Source organism: Vitis vinifera, chromosome 17 (genome assembly GCF_030704535.1).
Source record: "Vitis vinifera cultivar Pinot Noir 40024 chromosome 17, ASM3070453v1".
NCBI lineage: Eukaryota > Viridiplantae > Streptophyta > Magnoliopsida > Vitales > Vitaceae > Vitis > Vitis vinifera.
The window spans coordinates 16386461-16412452 of record NC_081821.1 but is presented as its reverse complement, the minus strand read 5'-3'; the positions used below and the strand labels follow the sequence as shown (position 1 = coordinate 16412452).

Below are 25992 nucleotides of genomic sequence, written 5' to 3'. Positions count from 1 at the left end.
TACCCACATATGTGTGTGTCCCATGCGATTCCCATGCACATGGCCTATGCACATTGCGTACACTTCTCATGCATGTGGCTTGTGCGCTTCTCGTGCATGCAGCTTGTGTGCATCCTGTGCGGTTCTCGTGTGTGCAGCCTATGTGAATGATTTAATACTTTTAAAAATAATTTGAAATTAAAAAATTAACTCAAAAATTGATGCTAGATTTCTATCAACCAAATTGGTCGAAAATACACTTTATCACTACTTATATATTATATAGTAAATGTATACCTATAAAAACAACTTGGTTTGTTTCATGTTGAACAAAAAAATTTAATTGGGTTATTTATTTATAGTTTATTTTAAATAAAATATTATAAATCATTATCATTTTCTAAAATATTATTAATTCCTCATTTTGAATTAGAAATATAATTAAAGTATTAATATTGCTAATTTATATTATCTACCAAAATATTTATGATTACTTTTTAATAAAAAGGATACATTATTATTTTTTATTTATTATTTATATTTTCAAAAATTATAATTGTATTATTTATTCAAGAAAATCATTATCCATCCATTTCATATTTATCTAGTGTAATTTGTATAGTATCAATATTTGTTTTAAAATAAATTTAGGACGTTTCTATCAATTTTAAAATATCATAATTCATTACTAAAATTTTTAAAATATTGTCATTCATTTTTAACAAAATAAATGTCGTATTAATATTTATTTGAAAAGTGAAAATTAGAAGTATTTTTAATGAAAGTTAAAAAATGAATATTTTTTTTGGTCAATTTAGTAAACTGGATAAGTTCATACAAGTGAAGATGACAGTTTTGAAATGATGCGTGCGAGAGGGACAAAGCTTATTGAAGGTAAAACAATAGTGCCACCATTTGTTAAACTCTTTCAAAGTAATATATGAGACGTTAATTTTTCAAAAGGAATTTTTTGAACACAAAAATGAAGAGTAGGAATAGTCATTTTATCCATTTTCTTATTTATTTTTATTTTTGGATAACTCAACTAACGACAATAATGAAATAAAAAATAATTTCAAATGTGAATAAAATCTCACCTAAGCAAGATTTCAATTCATCTCTAATAGGAGACATTTTGATCTTCAATACAAGTTGTTTTCAAAAAAAAAAAAAAAAAAAATGGAAAACCAAAACCTTGTTTGGAAAATTTGTTTTTAGAAATAATATTTTTGTTTTGATTCTATAGAAAAATTATAAAATGAATTTATGTTTATATATATATATATATATATATGTATATATTTCTTCCTCCATTCTTATTTTCATTATTACCTAACATTAATATGGAAACAAATAATGATTCCAACTTTGCATTCTTGATCATCTAAATATAAGAATTGAAATTATTAAATTCATTCTTATTCAAGAAGAAATGAGAATGAAAACAAAACATTCATTCTCATTGCCCATTTGCATTTCCATTTCCATGTACGAAACACGACACAAAAAAGAAAAACGCAAACAAGGATGAATTGAGATGCTAGTGAAAAATATTGCGGTGTTTTTGATAATTTCCCAAGATTTTTTTTAAAAAAAAATTACTTCCTCGTAACTATAAGTACTACTCTTTATAAATATAACTCGACCTCCAAGTATGCTTCTGTGAAAAGGCACTAGTCCTTTGATATACTCTCGTGGCCCTTTATTACAAACTGAAAATGACATAATGAATTTATATTTGCAATGATACAAACCGCAAGCAAAGAGGAAGTACTCTTTAATTGATTAAATGCATACATGGTTAATTAGTATTCAGCACACAAGTCATAATAAACTGCTAGCCAGTATTGATGTTGTCATCAGCAAATCTTCAAGCCTTCTTGAACATAACCTTGAAGGGCACATCACTCAGAGCCAAGTGCCTATATCCATCCTGGATATAAATGCCAATGTCCCCACAAACAGGCTTACAGAAATCACACTGTTGGACAGAAGACCAGATTGTTGTCATCTTCATATTTCTCGATCTTGAACTGGTTGCTCAAAGTTCCACGCCCCAAGTTCCCTTCAACCCAACCAGTTGTGAAAAACCATTGTCCGGATGATTCATCATACTCAAGCTTCCACACAGTGGATTGTACGCAGATTGTGGCAGCAGAGAACTCGATGTTATGATCAGTGGACACACGAATCACGCCTTTCTTGGGGTTCACTGGCGAAAACATCAATGTGAGACCGTTTGATACCTCATTTTGTTCCTGGACAACATCGAGAGGGCAAGTCTTGTTCCCAGTGCTGGCCAGGGTGAGGCCACCACCGCCTCTCCTACGGATGACTGACAGGATGTAGTAATCAACCTCGGACTGGAGCTTCTTTCCCTCAGTGTCAAGTAGGGTCAGGAGCAGCTTCAGCAGCCACAGGAAAAGGCTTCAAAGCAAGGGCAATGAGCAGCAAGGATAAAAGTAACGATATAGTCTTCATTGTTGTTAACCTTTTAGAAGATATATCTTATGATGATGAGAAAAGAATGCAGAAACAGATTGTATTTATAGAGCTATCATGTAGGTTGAGTAATCCTTGTGAGTTTGAGCACTTGTAGTGTTTCATTGTAATCTTTATCACTATTACCTAACTTAACTTCTATATATAAATGGATGATCTAAAACCCTAGTTGAATCATATCAGGTAGCCTCGATCAATGAAGAAATTAATACAGGAGAGAAGTTTGAAGTTGAATTATTTGAATTCAAACTGTCCTTCATTATAAAGTTAAAACAGCTTATCCTCACACATCATATAACATTTTTTCCTAAGTATATATGTTGATATATATATCTCAATCAATAGCTTGGACCACAAGATTCGACAATGGATGTTTTCTATCTTTAATTATTTGGGAAACTTGTGTTTTGAAGCTGCTATTTGGGAATTATATTGTTTTCAGAACCCAACAATGGGGAATATGAGAATCACCTTTTAATATAAAAAGTATTACACTACTACAAAAATAATATATGATGTCACTATTTATGGTGTCGCATTTAAAATAATGACACCATTGAACTTAAAATTTATAAAGGTGACACATCATATAAAAAATCTTCAATTATGATAGTTAGATGATGCTAATTTCAGATTTACGGTGTCATTTTTTGGAAGTGACACCATATGAAATAAAAAGTTTTAAATTTTATTACTTAATGGGCCCTTTTTAAAAATAGTGAGTAGGAACAATTTATGAAAAGTCCATTGTTTCCATATATACATTAACTAATATAAAAGATCTTATTGCTTAACCCTAACCATCGTTTTCTTCTCCTTCTTCTCACACCCATGGTCGGCACACCCATAATTGATATTCTTTGCTTCGTAAAATCTCGGGTAAGTCAAAATCTCTTATCTACCATCTTCATTTTTTTTATTAATGCAAAAAACTTTGTTAGTATAATTGTTTTATATCTCTTGATTTAGTATATCTATGATGTGGGTTTTGTAAATGGTGTTTTTTATCGAGTTCCAGGGAAGTAAAAACTAGGTTTAACATTCTAACATATTTTTTGTTTCATTGCTAATAAGCCCCAAAACAAATGAAAACAAGAAAAATGAATTATTTTTAAAAATTTTGTCTAATTGAGAATGAGAGATACACTAGTTTGTAGTAATTTTTCGCATGAAATAGTATTTTATTGAAGACTTGACTATATTTGATACTTTTTTCCACCGTGCTAGGAGCTTTTTGGTGAAGTCTAATAATAGAGATTGACATCTACTACAAGATGATACTCAATTAATCCAAAAGCACTTAAGTTATTTAGGGTTTTCTTCGGTTAACCTAAGAAAACATTCCCACTTTCTTTGTATTGAGTCACCTAAATAGAATAGAATATTGGGTATTAGAGTCGTAAAGGGTATTATAAATATGACTTTTTTTTTTTAGAGTCACCTACATGGAATGAATTATTGGTAGGTGAACAAAATATTGGGGTGATTGTAATAGTTGAATTAGTAAATGGAAGATAAGTGTATGTTGCTTTGTTTATTCTATAAAAACAATAATTTTAGTAGTTGAAATTTACATGCTTTGTTGTTTTATAAAAACAATAATTTTAGTATTTGAAATTTTAAAATGTGAATGAAATGCCTGAAATAATGTTTTGAAAAATAGGATAGTAATAAATGGAAAATAACTCATTTCCTAAAAATATTTTGATAAATTAAAATAATATGTGGTTAAAATATATTTTTGTGAAAGTATTTAAAAATGAATCAAAATATTAATAATTGTTATTTTGTTTGAAAATAATTTAGGAATATAAAATAATATTGGGGATAATTTTTGAGTTTAAATTGGGTTATAAATGGTTAATTTTTTTAGGACTGTCCTTTTTGAAAATAATCCAATGATAATTTTTTTAAATAAGAATGTTGAAAATAATTTTAAAAATAAAATTTTGTTGGCAATGATTTTTCTAAAAGTATTTTAGGCATAAATGGAAATTTCTTGTATGAAAATAAGAGAATTTATATATATATAATAGACATAAAAATAGACTTCTTTGATATTTAATAAACAAGTGAATTTTTCTCTAAAAAAAGAATAAAATAATAATTTCTCTATATAATAAAATAATTTATATATGAGATAGTTTTCAATAAGAAAGTTTTGAAAATAAATTTGGGATAAAATATTTTTTAGTAAGTTTTGTTTAGATAATTCAAGAATAAAGTGGTTTATTAACTTTTCTTAAAAAATAACATTCTTCTTTCTTTTTTGAATTGATCAATTTTTTTAGAAATAAAACTGTTAGATTCTATTTTTTGTAAATGTTTAAGAAATTCTAAAAAATTCTTTAAAAATGAAATGACCTTTCTACCACATTTCTTGTAATAAATAATTGTTTTTTTTATACATATTGTAAAGTAAAAAAAAAAGTCTTTGTTTAGTTAACCTAAGAAGACATTCCTACTTTTCTTTGTGTTGAGAGTCACCTAAATGGAATAAAATATTCAATATCATAGGAGAGTAAAAAGTATTGTAGAAATGATTTTGTTGAGAGAGTTATCTAAATGGAATGAGATATTGGTAGGTGAATAAAATATTATGGTGATTGTAATAGTTGACTTAGTGAGTGGAGAAGAAGTGTATGCTTCTTTGTTTATTCTATAAAAACAATAATTTTAGTAGTTGAAAACGTGTATAAAATGACTGAAAATATTTTTTGAAAAATAAGAAAATAATAAATGGATAATAGCTCATTTCCTAAAAATCTTTTGATAAATTAAAATAACTTGTAGTTAAAATATATTCTTATGAAAGTATTTAAAAATGAACCAATATATTAATAATTGTTATTTTGTTTAAAAATAATTTAATAGTAAAAAAATAATACTGAGTTCAAATATGACTACTTTGTTATGAGATTCATTAAAGAAATAATTGTTGATTTTACAGTTATTGCATCAAAGATTTTACTCGTTTAATGAATTGTACATAATTTCATACTTTTAATTATTGTGATATTAATGTTATTCTCATTTGATTTCAGTTTGATGACAAATAAAACATATTCTCAAGTAGAATTTGATGAAATTAGAGAAAAATAGATTACTTTTGTGTTATAACTAATCATGAATCATATTGATGTATCGTGATCATTCATGGTAAGTCCCTTAGTTGTTATATGATTGAATTTTCCATTGATATTGTATAACATTACTTATTCTTTACGAATTATTTTTATACCAAAATGAGAAAAAGGAAAAAGAAAAAGAAAATATTAGTACTTAGATTTGTTTATTGTTTATAACATCACATTTTTATTTTCAATAAGTACTCTAAAACTCATTAAACTATGAAATGCAGGTATACACTCTTGGGAGGACAATATGAAGAATAAAAAGAAAGGAGAAAGAGGCAACAAGATTTAGGTTTTTAGATATGACTCTTATGTCATACATTATAGGACATAAATGTTACTTTATTTGGAATTGAGAATTTTGGGTTTTTGGATGCAACTCTTGTGTCATTTTATGGTTAACCGGTTTTATGCATATGAAATGCAAGTATACATGAATGTTGGGAAGCTTAACATTTCTAAATCATGTTTTAATGTGTATTCACTTTTCTTTTTTAGTTTTGGTGGGTTTGATGTGTTTGATGTATTATCATTTTGTGAACATTTGATATACAAATATTATTGGATGATGTAATATGTTACAAATTAATTCATAAGCATTATGAAAATATAAGTTAAATGTAATATGATTATTATATTTATGGACAATTTACATAGGTTAGTCTTATTTATTAATAAGCATTACAAAAATCTACAAACTAATCAACAAAAAACAACCATATCTTCCATAATCATTTACAATGATGTGACACCATAAATTAAAGGTGATACATTTAATGTGACACCATAACTCAAAGATGATGCATTTAATATGACATCTTATATATCTCATACAACTCTATATCAAATTAAGCATCACTAAAAATATATGGTGTCTCTTCTGAATGTGTCACCATTTATCTGCTTTGGTGTCACTTCCAAATACGTCACCAATTAATACCCTCTATGGTGTCAGTGGATAAGGTGACGCTATGTTGTAGTAACACCCTATGTTTATAGTGACTTATTATAAATGTCACCATATATCTTTTTCCTTGTAGTGTATCATTTTTGTGCACTTTGAGTCGACTCCATCTTCTGTGCCCAAATTGCCCGTCCGTTTCTCTAGCTTAGCATCCTCAACATTCTCCCAACCTCCATGTTAGCAAGACCTAACCTGAACCGACCACCCAATCTAAATGTTTTCCTATCTCATTTAAAATCTTTCTATCATCCTTCTTCACTCCTAACAACCTAAAATTTCTCTCATTTCAGTTCAGAAACCCAAATCCAAAACTCCAAGGCAACATCAAAACGCGACTTTCGGCATGCCTCTGGCTTGGACACCTTAACTGGGCGCTTGCCCTGAGCCCTAGCCACAACTGACTCTCATCTAGGAGCCATGGGAGTCTAAGAGAATTCGAGAAAAACGAAATGGAGCTCGGGTGGAGAGAGTAGGTACCCAAAAACCGAAACCCTAACCTCAAAATGCGTCCTAGACTCACAAATCTATGTCTAAGATAGCTATATCAGCAAGAAATAGCACCAACCATCTCTCCTAGACCATTGAATCGGAAAAAACCTTGAAGAACCAAAGGAAAAGATGTAGAAAATGAAGCGCGGGAGACTCATAAAGTATTGGGTCCTGACGAACCAGTCGACCGATCCTCAACTAGGAAGAAAAGTCTATTGGAAGAGAGAGAATGTTTGTTTCCCTTTGGTATTTTGGTGACTGTACCTTATGTACTACCTTAATCTACTTTAGGTACTACCTTAACCGACCTTAGGTACTACCTTAGTTAAATTTGCGTACTACCTATGTGAAGGCTTGAAACTTTATTTGTATATATTACTTACTTCATTTATGACCCCTAAAGCATGCCATTTTGTGATTAATTAGTGTGTTCAGTTGGTTCACCTATGGTATTTTAATGATTGTACTTTAGGTACTACCTTAATTGCCCTTGATACTATCTTAATCTACTTTAAGTACTACCTTAACTGACCTTAGGTACTACCTTAGTTAAACTTGCGTACTACCTATGTGAAGGCTTAGAACTTCATTTATGGATATTATTTACTTCATTTGTGACCTTTAGAGCATGCCATTTTGTGATTAATGCTACTGGAAGAAAGAGAAAATGTTTTGCATCTCTCAACCAAACCCCATCTGGGATGAGGTAACCAGTCGACCAGTTTTATGTCTAAAACTGAAAAGGACACCAACCCGCTCCTAGACAGTTGAATGAGCTAAAACTGAAAGTGGGGAGCAAAGAGAAAATGACATTTGTGGCTAAACCATGAAAGCATAGAAGGGAAAATAATAGAAATTGTGTCCACGATGAAACAACTATTGCCTCTTACACCAACCCAAATTTATTCATGTATGTGAATCATTTGAAGGATCAATATCATCTCTATTGCAGGATTTAGTTCCTTCATTTGCTACCTAGACTTCATGGGTTTTAATAATGGGTAACTAGATGCTTCAAATCATACGAGGGTTTTTATTTCTATTATTATTTTTATATTTTGGTCATAATGCTATGCTTAGGTAAATTTGTCTTCATTCTGGTCAAATTAATATTGATAAAGATATATTTTTTTTTTTCCAAAATCAAAAGAGCAGTTGGATTGAAAAAATAATGAATAATTAACCATCTTATTTTCTATGACGGACATGAAAAATTAGATGGAAAACAAGAGGATAGAGGGTCCATTGATGAGTCTACCTATCTTTGAGGTATCTAATTTTTATTATTATTATTATTGTAATTAGAATACCTTATTTATAAGTCATACATGTATAAATATTATAAAATGAAAATATAATACTTTTTATAAATTAATAAATATTCATTTATCAATAAATCAATAGCCTTATTAAAATAATAATTTTTCTTGGTCTCAAAAGTATTATTTATAAGGTTACACAAAAATGATGTTACAGGTTACACAAGATTCATTTCATTGGTAACTAATATTATTGCTGCTGAGGAAATAGGCAAATCTTAACCAAGATCTATATATGATAATGAGAATTACAAACAAGAGATCTTTGGTAAATTAAATAGCAATATCCCTAAATCTGCCTTAACTAAAAATAGAATAATCAATTCACCTAAACAAAGTACAACTACTAGAAAACAATAAAAATTTGGAAGGTTAGAATGCATCTACAAAGTCCATAGAAGCTACAACTCCTAGTCCCTTGTCTCCAATGCAATCCAATATTTGCATAAATCATAGGAACTTGTCATACATCTCAATAAAGGAAGAGTATTGATTTTTAGAGATGATAGTTAGGATAAAAGTTAGTACCCACAATCGATGAAGTTTTTTGTAGTGGCGGATTAGCTTTATCAGGTCAGTTCCACGAGTCTCTAAAGCATAACTCAGGTTGAAGGAGGTCAAATTTGAGCAAATAGGGTAAATAGCTAGCATTGTAGTTGCCATAGTTGCTATTATGAATGACTATTGCAAAAGATAGTACAAAATGTATATAATTCACACATGTATTCCACATTTTAGGATAATAACAGTTCTTATGTCAAGGTTAACTAAGATAGTACCTAAGGTCAGTTAAGATAGTATCTAAGGTAGATTAAGGTAGTACCTAAGGTATAGTCACCAAAATACCAAAGGTGAACCAATTGACCACACTAATTAATCACATAATGGCATGCTTTAAGGGTCACAAATGAAGTAAGTAATATCCACAAATGAAGTTTCGAGCCTTCACACAGGTAGTACACAAATTTAACTAAGGTAGAACCTAAAGTCGGTTAACGTAGTACCTAAAGTAGATTAAGGTAGTGCCTAAGGGCTATTAAGGTAGTACCTAATGTACAGTCACCAAAATACCAAAGGGGAACAAACATTCTCTCTCTTCCAGTATACGTTTCTCCCCAATTGAGTATCGGTCGAGGACCGGTCGACCAGTTTGTCTAGACCCGATACTTTAAGAGTCTCTCGCACTTCATTTTCTGCACTGTTTCCTCTGGTTCTTCAAGGCTTCGCTGATTCAATGGTCTAAGAGAGATGTTTGGTGTCATTTCTTGTTGATAGAGCTATCTTGGACATGGATTTCCGAGTCTAGGATGCATTTGGAGGTTAGGGTTTTGGTTTTTGGGTACCTACTCTCTCCACCCGAGCTCCATTTCGTTTTTACCGAATTCTCTTGGACTCCCATGGCTGCTAGACGAGAGCCAACTGCGGCTAGGGCTTAAGGTAAGTGCCCAGTTGAGGTGTCTTAACCAAAGGAACGCCAAAAGGTGTGTTTTAACGCCGCCTTGGAGTTTTGGATTTTGGTTTCTAAATTGAAATGAGAGAAATTTTGTGTTGTCGAGAATGAAGAAAGATGAGAGAAAGTTTCCAAATGAGAGAGGAAAACATTTAGATTGGGTTATCAGGTCGGGTGTTTTTTTTTTTTTTTGAGAAATAAAGATTCAAAATTTAGTGTTTTTTTCATAATTTCAATGGTCCTGCTGACATGGAGGTTGGGATGATGCTAAGGATGCTGAGATGGAGAAATGGAGTGGCAATTTGGGCACAGAAGATGGAGCCAGCTCAGAGTGCACAAAAACGATAATACTTTTCATATTAAAAGCTAATTCTCATTTTTCCCATTGTTGGGTTCCGAAAACCATATAATTCCCAAATAGCAACTCCAAAGCACAAGTTTCCCTAATTATTTTCATGTTGTTCTGCTGCAAATAACTTTCCTCCCCTAACGATGAGAAAATTGTCTCATCAAAATGGTAATAGATAAAATGTGTCATAAAAACATCACTTATTTGAGTTTTCAAATATTCGGAATCAAAACTAGCATAGATGCCAAAATGTCTTCGGGGATCCATCTTAATCATCTGAGAAAGAGTAATAGGGACATGGATAGCTTCATAAAAAAAAATTGTAAGTGAGAAACATTTTATTATTAACTAAGTACAAGTTATAAAGGTGAAAGATTGTGCTGAGCGAAAGGCAGCATGACCACAAATAAAAAAAAAGGTAGTTTAGTTCTAAGCAAGGTTTGAAATACTGATAAATACAAATATATCGGTATTTGAATTTTACAAAAATATCGATAAAATATTAGTGGATATTTTGACAAAAATATTGGTGGGATGAAAATTATTAAATATTCATGAAAATGCTTAGAAAAACTTCAAAAAAATGATAAAATAAACAAGAATACATATATTAAAGTTATTTTGTAAGTGTAATTGATATAGGTACTATCAAAGATAATGTTTATCAAATTTTTTAAGAAAATATTAACTTAAATTCTTTTAATATATTTATATTCATTTATTTTAAAAATTAAAAACTATTTTTATGAAAACATGTTTTATTAGATTTTAAATAAAAAATTAATTCCATTTACAAAAAAATATTTATTTGAGATTTAACTTCTAAAATTTTGTTACAAATTTGTTGTGATAACTTTTTTCTATTAGCATTAATTTATTTAAATAATTAAAATTATTAATAATTTATTTTATCAAATTATTTTTAATTTATAAAAATTTTAGAACTTTATTAATTTTTTATATTTTTCCAATATTTGAATAAATTTATATTTTTAATATTTTAAAATAAAAACATTTAAAATAAAATAAAATTAGAAGGATAAATATAAAAAAAATTAAAGTGAAGTGATAGTAATTTTTAAAAATAGGATTAATGAGATAAATGTGAAAAATAATTAAAATAAAAGGACAATATAAAATAAAAGGGTGATATAAATTTAAAATAAAAGATAAATTGAAAATTTTAATTAAAGATTATAGATAATTTTTTTAAAAAAAGATTTTTGAAAAAAATTACCAAAAAAATCGTCAAAGTTTTTACGGTGTCGTTCCCCATCCGTTCGTGCTCTCCAATCTCAATCGATTATCGGGAATTCATCGAAATATTGTTGAAATCGTCGATTTTTGGGTTATTTTTCACCAAAATTTGGGGAAAAAAATTCTAATTTTTTAAACCCTGGTTCTAAGAAATAATGGTCAAGCAATCAATTCAAGCCTTTTGATAAGGGATTCAACTAAACCATTTTGGGTATGGATACGAGTAATAAGATGTTTAATGTTAATTCCAATTGACATATAATGGTCAATTAATGATTGAGATGAAAATTCATTAGTATTATCAAGATGAATTTTCTTAATAGGATAATCTGGAAATTGTGTTCTTAAACGAATTATTTGAGCAAGTAAGGTGACATTGTGAGTAGAAAGAAGGCAAAATGTGACCATTTAGTAGAGGTATTTATTGAGACCATAAAATACCAAAATAGTACGAGGGTATGTATATCCCCATGAATTCTTTTTAAAAAGGTTGGAGATTCTGAGACTTGTCACTTTGGTAACATTAACATTAATAATCAATTTACCTTGTAAGCAAATATCACAACTATATTAATTCTTGGACAAAAGAATCTTGTGGTTCTTTAAAGGGTGCTCATGAGAATTATTGGTGATGCAATGCACATCATATATGAACCTAGGTGACTAAGTCGTTCATGCCAAAGCATAGAGGTATTTGGGTCGTAGAACCTTTGGTTCATTATAATATATGCTTTAATGGATTAAATGGTTGTGTGATACGACCTATAAGAAAAGGCAGAGAGTTTCTCTAATAGATGCTTTTGTCCAAAGTAACTAAAGTAATGTAGAGATATTCTATATTACCTTTATTCATAGTACTTTTAATATGATATCTATTTCGGTGAATATTTTTAAAACTAAAAAAATTCCTTTGGGATTATTTGGTAGAATATAACGCATATTCAATATTAAATTTTGTTTCACCAAGTAATAATGACTTTTCAGAGCCTTGAATCAGGTTTATCGAACTTGATATTGTGTTAACATTGACTAATGCAAATGCTAAGTTCGGGAAATATTTTTTATCTCGAATAATTGTATGTGTTGTTGCACAGTCAGCAAGACATACATCTTCATGATGTGTTATGCAATTAGTCAAGTTAGGGGGATTCATCCATCTTATCATGTGGAATCTTTGAAAATAAATGAGATTTTGGACTTTGCTATAGTCTTGTGCTCCTTTGTTATGTTTGTATTGATAATGTGTTGTAGAAAATAAAGTGGAAAGAGGAGGATAAAATAGAATGTTAAAGAAAGAAGTTAAATGCATATTTCATTATTAAATGTCTCCTCGAAAGCCACAAAGAGATTTACATTAATATAAATGATTATTCACAAATTCTGACAATGCGACAAATTATCATATATATTTTATAACAATAATTCCCTTTTAACAAAAGAAATACATTATTAATAATTGTTTGAAAACTGGCAATATTTTTAATGAAAATTTAAAAATTATTATATTTTTGGTAAATTTAGGAAAGTGGATAAGTTCATACGAGTGAAGAGGGCAATTTCGAAATGATGCTTGTGAGAGGGACAAAGGTTTTACTAGGGCATGTAGGAAGAATATTTTTTGAAAGTAGTGCAGTGAGTGCAAATTAATTAAAGATAAAAAAAATTATATAAGTCTGACCTCCAAATATGCTTCTGGGAAAAGGCACTAGTCCTTTGATACACACTTGTGGCCCTTTATTACATACTGAAAATGGCGAATTTATATCTGTAATGATATAAACTGCATGCAAAGAGGAAGTTTGAACATGGATTTTCTGTTAAGAAAAGCTTCAACTATTATTGAAATATAGGAGAAAAGTACTCCTTAAACTTATTACATGCATATATGGTTAATTAATATTCAACACATCTTCAAGCCTTCTTGAACTTAACCTTGAAGGGCACATCACTCAGAGCCAAACGCCTGTATTCATTCTGGATATAAATGCCGATGTCCCCACAAACAGGCTTGCAGAAATCACACACTGTTGGACAGAAGACCAGCTTGTAGTCATCTTCATATTTCTCAATCTTGAACCAATTATCCAGAGTTTCACGACCTGGATTGCCTTCCACCCCACCAGTTGTGACAAACCGTTGTCCGGACGATTCATCATACTCAAGCTTCCACAAAGTGGATTGTACACAGATTGTGGAAGCAGAGAACTTGATGTTATGATCGGTGGACACACGAATCACGCCTTTTTTGGGGTTCACCGGCGTAAACGTCAATGGGAGACCGTTTGATACCTCTTGCTGTTCTTGGACAACATCAAGAGGGCAGGTCTCGTTCCCAGTGCTGGCCAGGGTGAGGCCACCGCCTCTCCCACGGAAAACTGGCAGGATGTAGTAATCAACTCCGGACCGGAGCTTCTTTCCCTCAGTATCAAGCACAGGGTCAGGAGCAGATTCAGCAGCCACAGAAAAAGGCTTCACAGCAAGGGCAATGAGCAGCAAGGAGAAAAGCAACGATGTGGTCTTCATTGTTGTTGATCTTTTAGAAGATATATCTTATGATGATGAGAAGAGAATGGAGAAAGAGCGTGTATTTATAGAGCTCTCATGTGGGTTGAGTAATCCTTTTGAGTTTGAGCACTCGTAGTATTTCATTGTAATCTTTATCGCTATTACCTAACTTAACTTGTATGCATAAATGGATGATCAAAAACCCTAGTTGAATCATTCCAGCTAGCTTCAGTGAAAGGAGAGAAGTTTGAAGTTGAATTATTTGCATTCATTGCAAAGTCAAATCATCTTATCCTCACACGTCATATATCCTTTTTCACTACAAAGTCTGTCCATGCTTTGTTTTGATAATTGATAATACAGCCATTAGACTGTTTAAATGAAATAAAACAAAAAGGTTTTTTATGAGAGGAAAAGTACCTTTTGGGTTATGTTGTATATTTTTTCTTGATTTTCTTTGTGCCTTGATCAATGCATATTTTGCTACGTACGTACTTCAAGAGTTGAGATTGCAAGTTGGATATGATCCCAATTCAGTACCTTAGAATTTTGCTAAAGGACTTTTGATGAAACAGGATAACTCTCCTAATTAAGAATGCTAATGAAAGAAAAGAGACACATCCATTCCAAACCTTATCTTAAATGTTCAAGCTATTGGATCATTTGTCAAGCAATGGCTAAAGTAGAAAATCAGTGATACCGACTATATATATATATATCATGGAATAATTGATGCCAACGCTGAAAGTGGTTGTAGTTTTGGTAGCCCTAGAGCTGCATATACAAGGAAGTCTTGACAGTTTTTGTTTGAATGGGTGACAATTTGACCAGGTCCGGGGCTATATATCAATAGCAATATTTTCATAGAAATGGAGCCAACTCCCAAATAATTTTCAAGTCAAATTTCAAAATACCATTTATTTTTATTTCTTTTGAAGTTTTGAAGAATGACTAATTTCCATCAACTAAACTTAGCGTTTTTAAAAAAAAAATAAAAAATAAAAATCCATTGATCTTTAATTATATTTTTTATTATTACTTGCACTTGAATATTTTTTGTAATATATGACAAATATCGACATACTAAATTTATATGATTACATTACTAGAAATAAATAAAAAAATATTTTCATAGTAAAAAATTTATATTATAATTATATTTGTTGGAGTTGGGTGGGTGCCCAAGTTAGGCTGACCCAATCCTATCCAACCAAATAAGAGATCGGAAGAGCAGTTTTTGGGAGTTGGAACTACCAAAAACTTCCTAGAACCACCCTAATAAATAAAACAAATGTGGAATAGAGTGATTTTCTGAAAGGAAAGACAGACAGAACTTGGGAAGAAAAGTTCTCTTAGAAAATAGGTAAAAGGTTTTTGTGTTGTGAAACAAAATTGTTTTTTATTTTAATGTGGTTCTATTCACTACTAGGGGTGAAGAATTGAATGGTGAAGCAACTCTTTTTTTTTTTTTTTTTTTTTTTTTTATCTTGGGCATTTTAAAAATGTAATTCGAAGTTTTCTTACAATATTTGTATTTTAGAAAATCATATTAGCTAAATCTAGGCTTTGCTTTATAAAGTCCATAAAAACCTTTATACCTAAATAACCATAAATTGTCAAAGGTTAAATACAAATTGAAAATCAGAATAAAATGAAATATATTTTCTATTAACTTGTAACATAAAATAATAAATTTATAAATTTAACTTATGTTCTATTCATAGATAATTTTTTTTCTTTGAACAAGTCATGTGCCATGCATAGAACATGCCTATTAATTTTGTTAAAAAAAAAAAAATTTGAGATTTTGTTGTAATTTTTTTTTAAATGGTTAAAAATTTTGAGAGGTTTTGTTAAAAAAGGAAAAATAAATTAAGATTTGTCCTAAAATGATGATGTGGACTTTTAGACTGAAAGAGAAGTAAAGATGAGTTTGGCTAGAATTTGTCCTAAAATTAAGATTTGTGTGTGAATATATAATAACTATATATCATTGAATTATCAAGGCAAATATCCCTTGGTTATTACATGGCTAGAATTCATGCATAGAATTCAGCTATATATCTACTCCTTTATTTTATTACATTGAAGGAAATCAACCAACTTCAAGCCCTCTTAAACATAACCTTGAGTGGCACATCACTCAGAGCCAAACACCTGTATCCATCCTGAATATAAATGTCGATGTCCCCACAAATAGGCCTACAAAAATCACAAGTTGTTGGATAGAACACCAATTTGTAATCATCCTCATACTTCTCAATCCTAAACCAATTACTCAAATTTTGGATACCCAGGTTCCTTTCAACCCCACCAGTTGTAAAAAACAATTTTCCGGTCGATTGGTCTTACTTATTGAGCTTCCACACTGTAGATTGTACACAAGTCGTGGCAGTAGAGAACTTAATGTTATGATCGGTCAGCGCGCGAATCACTCATTTCTTAGGATTCACCGGCGTGAATGTCAACGGGAGACCATTTGATGCCTTGAGCTGGTCTTGGACAACATCAAGCGGGCAGGTCTCATTCCCAACACTGGCCGTTGTGATGCCACCATCGCTCCCACATATAATTGGCAAGATGTAGTAATTCACCCAGATCGGAGCTTTTTTCCATCAATGTCAAGCAATGGATAAGGTGCAACTTGGGTGGCGAGGGAAACTTATAGCAGGAAGGAGAGTAGCAAGAACGTAGTCTTCATTGTAAATATTAATCTTTTGAATATGTGGAGAAGTTGTGGGGAGCTTCCCTTCATGTGTCCTTCCCAAACTCAAGACCCTTTGGTTGTTCAAGGTAAACGGATAATCCATCTGGACTAAGATAAGCTCCGTTTGGCACAAGAGGGGAGAGATTTTCTTCTTCCTCAATGCCAAATGGAGTGGACGGACCAAGCCTATTAGGACTTCCAAATAGACAAACCAACCCAGCCGAAGTTTCCAGGCATTGAACGAATGGTCAATCACACCCGATGCTTGAGCAACGGACTAAATGATATTTACACCCAAAAATCAGTGTCAATTAGTGACATTGACATATATAAATGCACAGTCAACTACATGGTCCGAGATTTTTTCATGACAACTAGGAAATGGCACCAGTCAGCAACTCTTGCTTGGTATGATTGCCCAATCCACGCTAAGATGAAGGCTTTGATTGTCTTATTAAGGCTTATAATTAATCTGCCTGATGGCAATCATAATCGCAAGAAAGACATGAATGCAAAATCAGCTGTGACGATGGTGCCATTTGCTTTATAAAAACCCCTCGAGAAGCATGAAAAATGTACGTTTGTACATAGCCATTAGAAACAGTAGGATTCATCCATTTGTCAAGCAATGGCTAAAGTAGAAAATCAGTGATACCGACTGTATATGTGTGTGTATATATATATATATATATTATATCATGAAATAATTAATGCCAACGTTGAAAGTGGTTGTAGGTTTGGTAGCCCTAGGGGATAGAATTAATTTTTCATTCTCATTTTTTATTCCAATATTCCAAACATGTCCTTATAAAATTGAAGTTCAATGATGATGAAAACATGGATTAATGCTCCAAAGTTGCTCTTGCTTAATGGATTAAGATGGACCTGAGACCAATTCTAAACTAAATATGTTCATATATGGTATTGCTTATGTATCATGTACCTTCCTAGTTCCTTTGTTGAATGCTTAAGTATTTCCTTGAGTTTGAATACCAGTCTAATATTTAACATTTCTGACCTTTATCCCTATACATGATAGCCAATCATTTCATAACCAATGCAGATAGTTTTAGAGCTCAACAATATTTTGAGTAAACCTATATTCTTTAATTTCTTGACATGAGAGAGATCAATTACAACTTATTGAGGTACCGATATACATTATTTTGTTTGATGGAATAATAGCTTGAGTCTAATATACATGGATAAAAGAGTTTTAGGATATCATGGGCCCATTTGGCAACCACTTTTAAAATAGTTTTTTTGGTAATTTTTTTACTAAAATAGTTTTTTGAGAATATGTTCTTAAAATATGATGATTTTTTAAATAACAAATTTCTAGTTTTCCACTTATTTGTTTGTAAAATGTTTTGAAACCTAGGAAACATGAAGAGTAAGGTTATTATAGGAACAAATTTTACTTCTCAATCATATTCTATTGCTATAAAACACAAAGAACAAGGTCATTGAGTTCTAAAAAACAAAAGCTTAATTTATTACTAAAACCAACATAGAATTGTTCTTATGAATTAATATCAAAAACCAATTTTTGAGACTTGCTCTAGAAAATGTTGCCAAATGAATACCTTTCTAGTCCTTGAGAATCTCTTTAGTCATCTGGAGTTCCCTCATCAATTTGGTTAAGCTGATCACCATTTTCTTCATAAAATAGTTGAGCTTGAACTACTTGAAAGAATCCAGTAAGTTCTTAAGAACCATGTCAACCTAGGTTTTCCCATCGATTTCAACTCTAAGGATCTCCATCTTGTTAAAGAGTCTAATCATACAAATCATATGATCTCCAATAAGAGTTCTTTTTGACATCTTAGTATTCATAATCATCTTAAGAGCATCTTGCCTAACTAGCCTGCCCTTTCTACCAAACATCTCATAGAAACTAATAAGAATATCATAAGTTGTTGGCATAGACATATGTCGATGTAACAACACTTATCCAATGACCTAAGTATAAGACACTTGGTCTTTTGATCCACCCTCTACCAACTATGATAATTTTCCTTCTCCTCTTGAGTGAAATGTTCATTAGGGCTAGAAGGAGCAATTTCCTAAGTTACTCACTTTATCTCCTTTGAAGTGAGTATTATATCTAAATTCCTTTTCCAATCCGCAATTTAGTCTAGTCAACTTATTAATGGTGAGAATAAGGTTAATTGGATTATATGACATGATATTTGTAATAGAAATAAAAGCATGCATTAATATAATGAACATCCATAACAAGTTGGCTGTTAATTTTGCAAAAATGTAATGCTCAAACTATATGTCCTTTTATAAGGTATCCTAGTATCATAAGAATCAAGCCTATGGTGGATAGGTCATGATCTTATTACCAGTTAGAGACCCTCTTATATTGATTTCCTTTCCTTAATCATAAAGGTATCTAAAGATGAAATCAACATACCTTTTTTGTGGCTCATGGACTATGCAAGTGGGACCGTAGTGGGTGATTTGACCACTCCATATCACATGTTATGCATATAACCATTGTCCTTGAACTATGAATATCACCAAGTAAGGAACCTCACTATTGTGGTTGTTGCTCTCACTATAGACATGTCTAGTCTCATCTTCATGGAGAGTCCATATCCCTCGATTCTTAAGGCCCAACCCACAAGTGGGGTGATAATGAACCTAAATCAAAATGGGGTCAACAATAAAGGTCGTGGCCTTTGCTAAGGCCCTCACTCACTTAAACTTTTTGAAAAGAAAGAGTTTGAATAATCTTGGTAACCTTTCTTAAAATAAATTATCTCTCATGAGATTTTCCAAATTTGCATTTATTTCTTAAACTATAACTTTTATACTAAAAGAATTGCTCTCTTATTCCTTTATGCTTAGACTATCCATATCCACAAAAGTCCTCATTTTGATATTTAGAGTGGAGAGCCTGAAGGATTTGATGGTTTCCTCTTTCTCTCAAGGTAGGAAAGCTTGGAGGACTATCATAGGTGTCATTCTCCTTCTCTTAAAAGGAACGAAAGAGGGAGCTTGAAGAACTACCTATCTAAAAACCAAGTAGATAGTCCTAAAGAAATAGCAATATGACTTTTACTAACAACTAGTTTAGAAAAATGACAATGGAAAAAGCTTCTCATGAAAATTTATTTTTCTTTTGAAATATCCAAAATCATTTTCTATTTTATTATGTATTTAACACACAATAAAAATATATATAATATAAAATAAATAATAAAATAAATCAGTTGCTCCCATGGCCTTAGGGATCTTGCTACTTAAAATTGGTAACCCATTTGGATAAAAATCCAAATTTACCAAAATTATACCTGCAACACAAAATAGGCTTAGTAAAAACAATTGCAAAGGAACCTTATTCTACTACAAAAGATTCCCAAACTTCCATGCATCTTTTCTTTATTGTCAATATGCTACAAGGAGCCGTTAAGCATCCAAAAATTTAAGACAACCATTGGAAGCAACTTCCACTACTTGAAGCACCACTCGATTAGTCGAACCGCTCGAGCATTATAAGTGACTGCTTGACACTCAAGCACTACATCCCTTTCCTGCACACCCAAAGTTGTTGCAACACCATTTTTCGACTATTTTCTCCATAAAAGTTACATCTTTTTTGCAATACAACATGCACTACCACGATGTGATTATCTAGATTGTTTCCAAATGCTCTAAGGGTTACAAAGAATGGCAAAAGAACAATTTTTACAACAAAAACCTACACTTCATTAAACCAAAGTTTACATCCATTATATGAAAAATAAGATTTTTACAAACAAGAAAAATCACATGCTTCTTTTGATGAGGCTTACAACCCATCTAAAGAAAAACAGCAATCTCAACAAACATCAATCATAGTAATTCATGCACAGATTTATTATTATCCCTAAGGCCATGAAATAAATAAAAATTCCCTACAAAATAGAGTTAGCACACCCTAGAGTAGATCTTATAAGAAAAACTTATCTTAGGGCTTTGATACTAATTAACTTGATGGGAACCCTAGATTTCTTTATTTCTAAACCTTGGATCATATAGTTACATGCAAATCTACCCTAGGCTTCTCTAGAAAATAATCTAAGTAGAACCATGACTTTTAAAACCATTTAGATTAATAAAACTAGAGAAGAAACTTTCGTACCTAGATTTAGATGTTCCCAAATCAATTCTTTATCACTATTACCTAACTTAACTTGTATGCATAAATGGATGATCAAAAACCCTAGTTGAATCATTCCAGCTAGCTTCAGTGAAAGAAGAGAAGTTTGAAGTTGAATTATTTGCATTCAAATTGTACTTCATTGCAAAGTCAAAACATCTTATCCTCACACGTCATATATCCTTTTTCACTACAAAGTCTGTCCCATGCTTTGTTTTGAATCTCTTACTTTTGATAATTGATAATACAACCATTAGACTGTTTAAATGAAATAAAACAAAAAGGTTTTTTTATGAGAGGAAAAGCACCTTTTCGGTTATGCTGTATATTTTTTCTTGATTTTCTTTGTGCCTTGATCTTGTTTGGTTAATGCATATTTTGCTACGTACGTACTTCAAGAGTTGAGATTGCAAGTTGGATATGATCCCAATTCAGTACCTTAGAATTTTGCTAAAGGAATTTTGATGAAATAGGATAACTCTCCTAATTAAGAATGCTAATGAAAGAAAAGAGACACATCCATTCCAAACCTTATCTTAAATGTTCAAGCTATTGGATCATTTGTCAAGCAATGGCTAAAGTAGAAAATCAGTGATACCGACTGTATATGTGTGTGGATATATATATATATATATCATGGAATAATTATGTAGTTTTGGTAGCCCTAGAGCTGCATATACAAGGAAGTCTTGACAGTTTTTGTTTGAATGGGTGACAATTTGACCAGGTCCGGGGCTATATATCAATAGTAATATTTTCATAGAAATGGAGCCAACTCCCAAATAATTTTCAAGTCAAAATTTCAAAATACCATTTATTTTTAATTCTTTCGAAGTTTTGAAGAATGACTAATTTCCATCAGCTAAACTTAGTGTTTTTTTTTTTTAAAAAAGTAAATAAAACTCCAATGATCTTTAATTATATTTTTTATTTTTACTTGCACTTGAATATTTTTTGTAATATATGACAAATATCGACATACTAAATTTATATGATTACATTACTAGAAATAAAAAAAAAATATTTTCATAGTAAAAAATTTATATTATAATTATATTTGTTAGAGTTGGGTGGGTGCCCAAGTTAGGCTTACCCAATCCAATCCAACCAAATAAGAGATCAGAAGAGCAGTTTTTGGTAGTTGGACTAGAACCACCCTAATAAATAAATAAAAAATGTGCAACAGAGTGATTTTCTGAAAGGAAAGATAGACAAAACTCGAGAAGAAAAGTTCTCTTAGAAAAAAGGTAAAAGGTTTTTGTGCTGTGAAACGGAATTGTTTTTTATTTTAATGTGGTTCTATTCACTACTGGAGGCGAAGAATTGAAAGGTGAAACAACTATTTTTTTATTTTTTTTTCTTGGGCATTTTAAAAAGGTAATTCGAAGTTTTCTTACAATATTTGTATTTTAGAAAATCATATTAGCTAAATCTAGGCTTTGCTTTATAAAGTCCATAAAAACCTTTATACCTAAATAGCCATAAATTGTCAAAGGTTAAATACAAATTGAAAATCAGAATAAAATGAATTATATTTTCTATTAACTTGCCACATAAAATAATAAATTTATAAATTTAACTTATGTTCTATTCATAGATAATTTTTATTCTTTGAACAAGTCATGTGACATGCATAGAACATGGCTATTAATTTTGTTAAAAAAAAAATTGAGATTTTGTTATAATTTTTTTTTAAATGGTTAAAAATTTTGATAGGTTTTGTTAAAAAGGGAAAAATAAATTAAGATTTGTCTTAAAATGATGATGTGGACTTTTAGACTGAAAGAGAAGTAAAGTTGAGTTTGGCTAGAATTTGTCCTAAAATTAAGATTTGTATGTGAATATATAATAACTATATATCATTGAATTATCAAGGCAAATATCCCTTGGTTTATTACATGGCTAGAATTCATGCATATAATTCACTATTTATCTACTATATTTTATTACATTGAAGGAAATCAACCAACTTAAAGCCCTCTTAAACATAACCTTGAGTGGCACATCACTCAGAGCCAAACGCTTGTATCCATCCTGAATATAAATGTCGATGTCCCCACAAATAGGCCTACAAAAATCACAAGTTGTTGGATAGAACACCAATTTGTAATCATCCTCATACTTCTCAATCCTAAACCAATTACTCAAATTTTGGATACTTGGGTTCCTTTCAACCCCACCAGTTGTAACAAACAATTTTCTAGTAGATTGGTCATACTCATCAAGCTTCCACACTGTGGATTGTACACAAGTCGTGGTAGTAGAAAACTTAATCTTATGATCGGTCATTACGCGGATCACTCCTTTCTTGGGGTTCATTGATGTGAATGTCAACGGGAGACCATTTAATGCCTTGACCTAGTCTTGGACAACATCAAGTGGGCAGGTCTCATTCCCGACACTGGTCGTTGTGATGCCACCATCGCTCCCACGGATAACTGGCAAGATGTAGTAATTCACCCGGATTGGACCTTTTTTCCATTAGTGTCAAGCAATGGATCAGGTGCAACTTGGGTGGCGAGGGCAACTAGCAGGAAAGAGAGTAGCAAGAACGTAGTCTTCATTGTAAATATTAATCTTTTGAATATGTGGAGAAGTTGTGGGAAGCTTCCCTCCACGTGTCCTTCCCAAACTCAAGACCCTTTGGTCGTTCAAGGTAAACAGATAATCCATCTAGACCAAGATAAGCTCTGTTTGGCGCAAAAGGTGAGATATTTCCTTGTTCCTCAATGCCAAATGGAGTGGACAGACCAAGGCAATTGGGACTTCCAAACAGACAAACCAACCCAACCGAAGTTTCTAGGCATTGAACGAATGGTCAATCACACCCGATGCCTGAGCAATGGACTAAATGATATTTACACCTAAAAATTAGTGTCGATTAGTGACATTGACATATATAAATGCACAGTCAACTACATGGTTCGAGATTTTTGCATGACAACCAACAAATGGCACAAGTCAACAACTCTTGCTTGGTATGATTGCCCAATCCATGCTAAGATGAAGGCTTTGATTGTCTTATTAAGGCTTATAATTAATCTGCCCTAATGGCAATCATAATTGCAAGAAAGACATGAATGCACAATCAGCTGTGACCCCTCGAGAAGCATGAAAAATGTACGTTTGTACATAGCCATTAGAAACAGTAGGATTCATCCTTGTTGATTTCTGACTTAAGCTTTGGAGGGGTGTAGCTAGACCACCTGTTTGGACATCCTTTTGTGTAGGGAATAAGTTTGTCTAACTCCAATGAAGCTAGACGGACCTGTATTCAATTGGCATAACACCAACATTGGCACCATCCATGAGAACGACTAAGGATGTCAACACCCTGTAGAAACTAATCATTAGCTATGGTTGATGAAGACTATCTTTCCTGACATGAAAGGATGAAGAGATAACAACAAGAAAATGAGTGTCAGATGTAGACTCTGCTCCCCTAAACGAAATGACTAAGAGAAGAGAATGAAGAGTTATGGGCTCAAATGTCAACAGTGAGCCCCTCTCCAAGCCAGCACACTCAGAGCTAACAAACAGCCTCAAGATGATCCGAGAAGGAGTCTTTGCAGCTCGCTAAATGCAATCGGACAAAGGTAATAGCTCAACCTGGGCATCAAGAAAGATGAGGTGTGGAAGAAGGTCGCATTTATTTGACGTGATGCGAGCTTGACTGGGACCTCAAGTACTAACCATGGAGGGGCAACCATGCATGTCAGAGACCTTGAGGGCATGTCTGAGATAGCCAGCCATGACAAGTACATCTGAATGGCCTTCTCAACCACCAAAGCAACAGCAGCAGGCAGAAGCACTGATGACGTGAACCCCGCCCAACTCTATCAGTTGATGGTTCGATGACATGCTCTCTACACTATTTGGCCCCTATATCATTAACTATGAACCACCCAGAGGGTTCGTAGTGCCCAAGTTCATGATGTACAACAAAACAAGCGACCCATTTGACCACATCATGCACTTTAGGTAGCTCATGACCCTTGACATAGGGAATGCTGCACTGATGTGTAAGGTCTTTTCGGCCAGCTCACATGACCAAGCTCTCTCTTGGTTCCACCGCTTCTCATAGAATTTCGCGAACACTTTCCGGGATGTCTCAGAAACCTTTGTATGCCACTATCTATATTCCGCTCGCCAAAAGTATAACATACGCACCCTACAAAACTTCAAGTTATAGGAAAATGAGTCGCTAAGTGATTACTACTCAAAAAGTGCTATTTGATAACTTGTAATTAACTCTTTTAAACACTTTTGAGTAGTAGTTATCACCTTTTAACCCAATTAACATGTTAAGGACCCTTGCAATCAATTCTAATCAAATTGTGTTAAGTTTTGGTGTTTTGATAGCTTTTTTATCACCAGAGCAATCCGAGATTGAGGAGAGTTCTTTGGAATCCATGGCAAAGTAATGGAAAGCTTAGAAACATGAAGAACCAAAGCTTTGAAGTCCTTTGCCATAAGCAAATCCAAAATGCAAGGAGTGTGGGATCCTCCCTAAAAAATGCCACATGGCTCTCTCTCCCTTGCACATGCAGACGGTCCCCCTTGCGACGCGCGGCATAGCTCATTCCACCCGGGGAAGAATTTTGTCCGGCCAACGTTCCACCTTCTCCGGATATCTTACATCCTGAATTCTGTCCGACCAACGTTCCACCTTATCCGGATATTTCACATCCGGCGCCTGACGCCGGATGGGAGAGGAGGACGTTTCAACTTCCCCGGTTAGACATGTCTGGATCCTATGATAGCGCTTACCCGGAGAGTTTTTCTCTCAGTATACAGTGTCGCGGTGTTCTCTTGAAGCTTCCCGATATGTGCGACCGACATTTTGAGATTTTTTTGTTTTAGATATTTATTGTCTAAATCCCCAAAGTCTCCTTGTAACCCACCTATCATAGGATTCCTTAGTCTTTAAGTAAGAACAAAGGGTAAATAAACCCATATTTTTTTAAAGGTTGGAGGTTTCCTCAGAGAAAAAGGGGAGGGAGGATGGAAGACAAGGCTTGTACACAGACACTTTGTATAGTTTTTGAAAAGAAGTAAAATTGAGAGTTTTTGCTCTACCTTACCTACTTGTTTTGATTGTATATATTCTTCTAATTTTTCTTACTAGCCAAACAAGCTCTGAGGAAGTTTCCTCAGAGAATGAGTGGCTAGACTTTTAGTTCC

The 25992-nt window shown here is 32.2% G+C and overlaps 1 protein-coding gene, 1 long non-coding RNA gene and 3 pseudogenes across 2 annotated transcripts; 1 reads left to right on the top strand and 4 right to left on the bottom strand.

Annotated features, from left to right (window-relative positions):
* Positions 1 to 1849: 1849 nt before the first annotated feature.
* On the bottom strand, positions 1850 to 2460 carry LOC100260962 (kunitz trypsin inhibitor 5-like; annotated as a pseudogene).
* Positions 2461 to 3120: 660 nt separating this feature from the next.
* Positions 3121 to 6112, top strand: LOC132252813 (uncharacterized). The gene is made up of 2 exons (XR_009464597.1): positions 3121 to 3360; positions 5843 to 6112. It is a non-coding gene; the product is annotated as an uncharacterized LOC132252813 (long non-coding RNA).
* Positions 6113 to 13253: 7141 nt separating this feature from the next.
* LOC132252824 (kunitz trypsin inhibitor 5-like) lies at positions 13254 to 14011 on the bottom strand. Its single transcript, XM_059734144.1, has one exon. It carries the CDS (start codon positions 13964 to 13966, stop codon positions 13355 to 13357), a length of 612 nt encoding a protein of 203 aa, XP_059590127.1. The 5' UTR covers positions 13967 to 14011; the 3' UTR covers positions 13254 to 13354.
* Positions 14012 to 16053: 2042 nt separating this feature from the next.
* Positions 16054 to 16649, bottom strand: LOC100853982 (kunitz trypsin inhibitor 5-like; annotated as a pseudogene).
* A 3470-nt stretch (positions 16650 to 20119) lies between these two features.
* Positions 20120 to 23372, bottom strand: LOC100245994 (kunitz trypsin inhibitor 5-like; annotated as a pseudogene).
* Positions 23373 to 25992: the final 2620 nt, after the last annotated feature.